The following is an 8,344-nucleotide window of genomic DNA, read 5'->3' as shown; positions in this document are numbered from 1 at the left end:
GAGGGATGAGAAATTTGTGGCAAAGAAGAGGAGGCGGCAAGTGGGGGTGAGTTGGGCAATTGAGCATATCCTCCATATTTACTTCTAAGACACACCCAAATTTAATACGGGGACAATGGGTCATGAACAGGCTTTTAAGTATTAATGTTTTTTTTTTTTGCCCAAAAGGAAAAGCAAGACATTGGATAGAATCCCTTCAGAATATGCTATAAAGTCTGCACGGAGGCTTGAAAGTCACGATTAGTTGAGCGTTCTATATCCCCCCAAGAGAAAAAGATAGCCAAGGGAGAACCGTTTAATTCTTCTTTCAAGAAGGGAAAAAAGAAAAGCAAATTGAACTCCAAGATCGCAATCCCCCTGCAAAAAGTCCAAATAGTAAATACAAATTTATACATGTGGTAAATAAGTATGCCTCACGGTAATGGCAGATTTTTTTTCTCTCCACACGACGTGCGAATTCTTATAATGCTCCATCCGCTCCTATGATTTGAGTAAGATTCCATCATGGTGGCAGGCGTGGTTCCTATAGTTCATCTGATGGTGGAACACTTTTTCACGAACTTCCACGTTCCTGCTAAATAGTTACCGTAAATAAACTCGTTTATCGCTGAGTCAACACCCTTTATGTCTAGTCGTCGCCCAGCAACATACTCATAGTTTTAAATGATAATAAAAGTGGGTGCTTCTCACCATATTAGTTATCTTATTCGATCTCCCGCATTGCGTTATTTATGTTCCTTATGTTACTAACAGATGTATAAACATTACCTACATAATTTGGCGGGCATAAACTTATAACGACTCCAGTCAAATTTGGGCAGTGGAGATGACAATTTAACCTTTACTATGGTAAAAGTTCTAAGCGGCAAAAAGTAGCTACCTTTAAATTTTCTATGTTGAAAAGGATCGATTGCTAAGGGTGCACAAGGCATAATGGAAGCGCGTAAGAGGAGGCCCATCATGCAGTTTGGGTCCAAAAGAAGCCCTATCTACTGCATTTCTACGAGCCTTGCATCTACCGATGGTGGAGTTGATTTTTAGGCATATATTAAAAATTAAATCATATTATATTGAACAGTATAATTTTGCAGAGATTAATGTGTTTAGGAAGATGAATCCATACTCTTGTTAGATACTAAAGATTTAATTACCAAAAGACGACATTCGATCCTCACAATTCCTTTGGAATATTTTGCATTCAGACATCCATATGTCGTTTTCATGTTATCCTTGCTTTCTTGAATGAATGAACGGAACTATTTTAGACCAAAAAAAAAAAAGAAAAAATGAAAAAGTAAGGAAAGTGCTAGGACTCAATGAAATAGTCATTGAGCCATGGTTCCCTTATGATGCTGGGTAAGTTGGGAGTAACTAAGAAGGAATTGAAATGAGTTGGTAATGACTTATGAGGAGGCTCCGTTCTAGTGTTTTCGTCGATACGCAGACAAATAATAAGGAATGAGTAAACTAATTTAAACTCAAAGCCTGCCGGCAAGTAATAGAATTATCAAACAGATATCCATATTAGGTCACGGTAGAAAAGACAAGGACCGTCATAAAGTTGCAGCAAACAGATCAAAATAACCAAAGCAGGTCGAGTTGTCAGTTCATAGTTTCAAGCCCAACAAACATGAGGACGATACCTCACCTAGATTTGCAAAAAGATGAGTACCTAATCTTGCTAAGCGGTCGAAACAAGTTTGAAACAGCTTTGACTATGGACAAAAGCATTCTGATGTAAACGTGCTATAGTTTCCACCGGATTTCGTTCACAGCATGGTCCTCCAAATCCCATCTGCTTCAGCATTTGTTGTTGTTCCTACAAACAAATTGTGCTTCCCTTTCTTAAAAGAAATATGAAGTAAAAGTTTTCACATATTTTCTAGCCTAATAGTTTCCTCAACATAAATGGAAATTGCCAAATGTCTTTAACACAAACCGAGCCAAACATGCAAGCACTTTCGAACTCCAATTAATGACTCTGCATCATGGATTAGACACTAACATGAAGGGATTGCTCGTTCTGCGCTTATCGGTCTGCCACTGCCAATATATATGTTGAATTCCCTCTTCTACTGAAGCCTTTCTTCCCTCCCTGTAGTTCCACAACTCTGGGACGACATACCTGCCGCTCGGATTGGACTCATTCATCTCCAGCAAGGCTGTTGCAACGGCTGCATAAACTTCATCCCCCATTTCATCCCTCAGGCCTTTCAATTTTTCATCTTCATCGTCTATTACTACCTGAAAAAGAACTCAATCTCAATAAAGAATATTTAGCCTCTTTCGAAAAAGAACGGCAGAACTGAAGCAAGAATCAAATTGAGAAGATGTAAAATCAACTGTCAGAATGGAACGAGTATATAAAATTCGAATGAAAAGCTTTGTGCTGAAAATCAAGGGGTGTAGGGACCAGTGGCTTAAGAACATAGCTAACATGTGAGGATTCACGCATGTATTGGTCTATGATACTTGCTCTATATGCATGTTGACGTACCAATTCTATTGCCATGTACTCATCACTACCTCCAGATGACAGAGAGAAGAAACTATACCTAAATTCACTGAATGCAATGTCATCATGGCAGTAATTAATGAAATTTATAGACCAAAATTAGAAATCCCAGCCCTCTAATCACTTCAGTGATGCGAGTGTATCTATCCCCACTTGCTACATTATTATCACGAGAAGATCGAAGGCCTAGTATTGGATAAAAGGAACCAATGACTACAATCATAATGCTCTGAATTAACTTAAACAGCGACTAGTACCCTGAACCCATAGTCATGAATTTAAATTATGAATTTTAGAGATTAAAGCTCTTTAAATCACGTTGGAGGAGACCTAACAAATAGTAAGTGCTATTTCATGTATCACAGCCATACCTGATTCTTTCCCTGAGCCCGGATTATCTTGAAAGGTACCCATGAGGGGTTGCTCAAACAAGTCCGCCACAAGGAACACAACATAGAAGCTCTTTCTTGGGTTGATTTTTCATTCTTTCGTTTCAATGCTTTTAGGAATGGCTCGATATGAAGCTCACCCATCTTCTTGATACTGATATGACCACTTGATATTTCGCTAAATGCCTACATTATGAGTTGAGAAATTCATGCATAAAAGTTTTTGAAACTTGAAATGAAGGAAGGAAAGAAGGGAGAAGTTACATGGATCAACTCTTTCCGAGCTTTTTGTAGTTCATTACCGCTCCGGCTCACCATGTTGATGAGCGTGTTTGTTGACTCTTCCATTTCCTGAATTATTTCTTTCTTTTCTTCCAAATCCCCGAGTGCAGATCCTAGATGCTTCAGAAGTTCAGCCTCATCATGCTTCATGACATCAATTCTCCCCCTCAGCTGTTCGTTCTCCAGTTTCAGCGCCCGATTCTCATCAACCAGACCTTCCAGATTGCTGTTAGAGAAATTGAAGGCCAAATCTTCATATTTATTATCCAAATCGAGGTCCTTGTGAGATTTATCTCCCTGTTTGTCCATTTCAGACCAAATCTTTTCTGTAGTCAAGACAAATTCAGTAGTCAGTAGCATACAGATAATTACCAATTAGAATTTTTGAAAGCACAATTGATAAAGTGTACAACGGTTTACATTGATCGTGCACCATTCTGTGTGATTTCAGCACAAGAAAATTCAGTTTGCAAATGCTATTGATGAGAAATGTACATCCTAAATTACTGTAGGATAAAGACCTTTAGCAGAATGAAAGTGGAGGTTCAGCCACAGACATAAAGTAGCAAACGATTTGGTTTGCCATGAGTGGTGAGTTTGCTGGAATTGTTCTCCAACCATGGCTCAGAAAGGAAGGACTTGGGATTAACATGACTGGAACAAAGATAGATCAACCGAGACTTCGATGATAAGTCTCTAAAAATCGAGCTTCAATGTCTATTTGGACAAAGCATTAACATATAGAATAAACCGTCCAAAATCTAGGGAAAATTAACTGAATTGTCTAAAATTGAGTACCTTGTGCAACTAACAATCTCTTTGTAATGCCAATAGGTCGACTGCACAAAGCTATCAGTACACTGCTAAACTTCAGATTTAGTTGATTTTGAAAAATAATTTCATACTTCTTAGTTCTTAGTCCTCACATGAAACAAGAAAATGCCCAATATGAGATATCTACTCATCAGGAAAATCTTCAAAAGGTGATAAACGCTTGTCTCACTGTTAAGCTTGGCGATGTCACGCATTATATCACTAGCATTTAACCTGTGAGCCGAAAGGTGGCGATATCGTTTAAGTGCACGATGCTTTACAAGCATGTTAAAGGTATGGCCCTATACGAGTCCCGAATTCTGCTAGATACACAAAGTCCGGTCTACCAATATGGTTTACTAAGTGATCTGCCCGATTGCAAGTAAACAAAAGGGCTGCCTTTAAACCGGCTGATAACAGCCCGTCATATCACTTGGTAAACCAGTTTTTGTATATTCAGCATTTCTCTTATGTTCTTATGGGTTATATTTGACACTTTTTAGAAGGGTTCAACTTCATCTTCCTCTCGAGGGAAGAAAGACATTTGGGTTATGGACAACCACTGGGTTTGGTTGAAAATTAAGAATCAGAGACTTATGGTCTAGTCATCTCAGTTAACTTTTCTTCAGTCAAAGAAAAAAAAGAAGAAAAAAAGAACAAAAAGGAAGGAAAAACACATGCTCGTGATCATCGGCACGAAACAGATGGTGCATGAGGAATGTTCACGACCATCATTACATGAAAACGAGGGATTCTCTAGTACTGAGAAATCAAAGATATCTACCTTGTGTTGCGACCGGCGAGTTGAGTTCTCCCTCCTCGTTCCTTCTGAAGAAGAATGTTGGTTTTGGCTCAGTTCTTGCAGAGCACAATGTGAAACCCTAAAACGAAACGTCCGAAATAATTTCACCCGAAGAGTCTCGTGTTGGAGGAGAAGTTTTCACTAGTTTTGATCAGGATAACGACAAAAGCAAGAACCAGTTTGAATCTTTTTTCCGATCAAATCTAAAAATTTGTTTTAGAGATATATACTTGAAAATCTTAAAATTTATTATGAAAATATAATTGAATTATAAAACTTATAAAAAGTGTAAATCAAATTTTAAAACTTATCAAATTGATACAATCAAATCGTTTTATTAATTGCATCCATTTAGATTAACAGAAAATGTTAATATAGCTATTTTTAATATGTTCTCTATTTATGTGGTGATAATGGGATAAAATTCTAATTTTTAAATCAACATATCAATTAATTAAAAATAAAAAATAAAAGAGTATTTAAAAACACGAAAGAGGGAACAAAAAAGCCAAAGGGAAGTTGCCACTGCTACCTCGGTTGGCCACCGCCACCATAGGTAACCGCAAGTGAGGCTTGACAACCTCAACAACCCTTGTCGGCCCTTGCCAAGCCCCCATCGCTAGGCGATAGGGCAAGACCAGCCGCCTCTTGCTTTGGCTCTTTCTTGTCTTTTCTAATTTTTTTTTATTTAATTAAGATTTTGATTGAAAAATTAGATTTAATCCACAACAGCATTAGTTTTGTGTTCCATGTTTTAACTTATGAAGCATTGACACGTTCAGAGGGCCTTCGTGTTGAACATGCTTGGACATGGTCGAACACGCTCACATGTGGTCGACACGTGTCAACTCTTTCCGACACACTCCGATGTGCCTGTCTGGAGGTTTGTGGGCAGGTCTGTAGGTGCAAAGGGAAGGAGGTGATGGAGGGTGGAGGCAAGGGTGAGGGAGCGGAGGTGATGCTGCGAGCGACGGCAAGGGAGGGTAGAGGAAGAGCAAAGACCAAGACGATCGAGAAGGCTGCGATCGTCGACTGCAACGCCGAGATGGAGAACTGCAATGCCACGATGGAGGGCTGGATGCGAGGCTACGACGGCAAAGGAGGAGGGAACAGAGGAGAGGCAACGGCGAGCAATTATGATGAGGTGCCCGAAAGAGAGCAAAGATCAAGAGGTAGAGACTGAGCAAGGGAGAGAAGGCGACTGCTAGGGTTGTTGGACTGTTACTTTACTGAGGTTGCCTTTTTCAGTTTTAGGAAGAAGAGCAAGGAAAGGAGGCGACGGCTGCTGGAGAAGAAACGAAAGCCTTGTGCGGGGTGATTTTCTTTTCTTTTCTTTTTAGGAGGGAGGGGAGGATGGAGCCTTGTGCAAGCGTGAATTCAATTTTGGAAAGTGACAGGCGGTGGGTGGGGTGGGAGAAGAAAGAAGAGGGTGAAATAAATGGGTGGGACCCATTTAGCCCAAAAAAATATATTGAATGTTAATTAAATTTATTAATAAATGATAAGGCTAAAAAATAAATAAATAAGTGGGTTAAAAAGTTATTTTGAAAAATAAAAGCATTAAAAAATGTTAAATAATGATAAATTTTGATCATTGTAAAAAAATATAAATTTACTTTAATTCTAATATCTCGTTAATTATTTATTCCATCGATAACTTTTGTTAAAGTCAAAAAATGTCTTTCCAATTTTTTTATGAATAAATTTATTAATGTTATTAGTGTAGATTCATTATAGGCTCTTTTTTATTATTTATTTATTTATGAATTTGAATAAATTAATTTAAATATAATAATTTATTATGTATATATAAAAATATTTATTTAATATACAACGTGTTCTAACGTATTATAATTTCTTTTCTTTTCTTTTTTGTATAGAAATAACGTGTTAGCGTGTCGTGTCGTGTCGTTTCATATGTTGAATATCCGTGTCGATGCTAGTTAGGTTTTAACCACATCATTACCTTGTAAGAGAGTGAAATTATTAAAGAAAACTATGTTAGCATCTTCTATTAGTTAAAATGGACAAAATTAACGGAATGATTCAATTATACCAATATGAGAATTTTTTTTATTTAATTGTATTTTTTGTTAGTTTTAGGATTCAATTGTACTTTTGTAATAAGTTTTAGGACTTATAATACATATATACATCTATTTTAAAAGTGAAAAACGTTTATAAAGTCTATCTATTCAAGGAAAAATTGTATTTAATCTCACTTTTAAACGGACAAAAAAAAAAAAAAAAAACACTTTCAAGAACTTTCCAAACATAGCCCCGTCCATTTTTTTTTTTTTTTCAAAAATAAGTAGAATCATGATATGAAATCAAACTATTTTCATACTTCACTTATATTTCCTTAAACCGTTTCTCGGAACTTTTCTAGTATTCCTTTTCTTTTGGCCTTTATTATGTCGTGCCCTATCACATTATTCAGAGTGTCCAAGTTTTGTTTGGTCATGCTTACCGCATTGATAAGAAGTTTTTAACAAATTATGTAACATTCAAAATGATTTTTTTAAAAAAAATTATACTAACAATATCAAACGTTTGGTCAAATTGTGCAGTATGTGCAATCTCCTAGACCATGGGCAATGGCTGATCCGCCCTAGCTAAGAGCATGCAAGGGTTCGTGAGCTGTTGTTCAGATCTAGACAAATGCTTGTGGGCCCTAATGTGAGATTTGTGGGACCACTATTATTCTAAAAGCTTGGTAGATGAATGTGTGATTTAGTATTTAATTATTTTGACACTCCCACTTACACATAAACTGGACTTTGGCGTAAGTTCAAAGGCGTGAAAATATATAATTGGAGAGATAAATAAGGGTTCGAAAATATTTAAACTTAGGACTTACTGCTTTGATAACATATGAGAACATGTACTTTTTAGTGAAACTCACCAAGAAACTATGGTTGTATGTCCTCGTTAAACTATAAAATATGCTTGCACAAACGTGATTTAACTACAAATTTATTATTTTACCTTAGGTTATTTCAAATTGATGTATTATGTCATGTTTCTTTAGTCATAGTAACAAAAGGTAATTTTGTATAGAAATTTTCATGTTAGAAAATATCTATATCTCCGGAGTTTATCCTTAAATAAAATAATGAACAAAATTCCTCGGGGATCCCATTAATACTTGCACTATTTCACTCAAATCCTAAGCCTCACATCAAATCTTTTTACATGAAATAACACAAAACTAGCAAGCTGTCCTGTATATAACAATGGACTCATTATTCATTTACAACTTATTAAAGATAATTTATCCTATATATATTTTATTTATTTTTTCATTTTACTCCAACTATTTTTATGTTTCAAAATGATCTTGATAATAAGCACGGATGAAATATTTGAAATTTGAGACAGTCATTGTGATTTGTTTAAATTTAGGCAACCTTCCATGGGATGTGATTATCCTTGGATTAAATTTTGTCGTCTTCGGCAAGTCTTATGCGACTTGAAACGGGCACCTCGTGCTTGGTTCGCGAAATTCAGTGCCGCCGTCGAAAAAATTTGCTTATCTCTCTA

At 36.5% G+C, this 8,344-nt stretch overlaps 1 protein-coding gene across 1 annotated transcript; it reads right to left on the bottom strand.

Moving 5' to 3' along the window:
* Nucleotides 1-1,504: 1,504 nt before the first annotated feature.
* Nucleotides 1,505-4,904, bottom strand: LOC104423588 (protein INVOLVED IN DE NOVO 2). The gene is made up of 5 exons (XM_010036053.3): nucleotides 4,784-4,904; nucleotides 3,169-3,512; nucleotides 2,887-3,090; nucleotides 2,006-2,244; nucleotides 1,505-1,819 (listed from the first exon to the last, which is right to left on the bottom strand). Exons 2-5 carry the CDS (start codon nucleotides 3,493-3,495, stop codon nucleotides 1,801-1,803), a joined length of 789 nt encoding a protein of 262 aa, XP_010034355.2. The 5' UTR covers nucleotides 3,496-3,512; nucleotides 4,784-4,904; the 3' UTR covers nucleotides 1,505-1,800.
* Between the last annotated feature and the right edge of the window lie 3,440 nt (nucleotides 4,905-8,344).

Source organism: Eucalyptus grandis, chromosome 10 (genome assembly GCF_016545825.1).
Source record: "Eucalyptus grandis isolate ANBG69807.140 chromosome 10, ASM1654582v1, whole genome shotgun sequence".
Lineage (NCBI taxonomy): Eukaryota > Viridiplantae > Streptophyta > Magnoliopsida > Myrtales > Myrtaceae > Eucalyptus > Eucalyptus grandis.
This window is presented reverse-complemented; position numbering and strand designations above follow the sequence as displayed.

Excerpts from the sequence above, each read along its gene's own strand:
- LOC104423588 (XM_010036053.3), bottom strand. The coding sequence starts at position 3,495 with ATGGACAAACAGGGAGATAAATCTCACAAGGACCTCGATTTGGATAAT. Across the intron at positions 3,091-3,168 it reads CTCGGAAAGAGTTGATCCAT|GCATTTAGCGAAATATCAAG; the intron begins GTAACTTCTCCC and ends CTCATAATGTAG. Across the intron at positions 2,245-2,886 it reads GGGCTCAGGGAAAGAATCAG|GTAGTAATAGACGATGAAGA; the intron begins GTATGGCTGTGA and ends GTTCTTTTTCAG.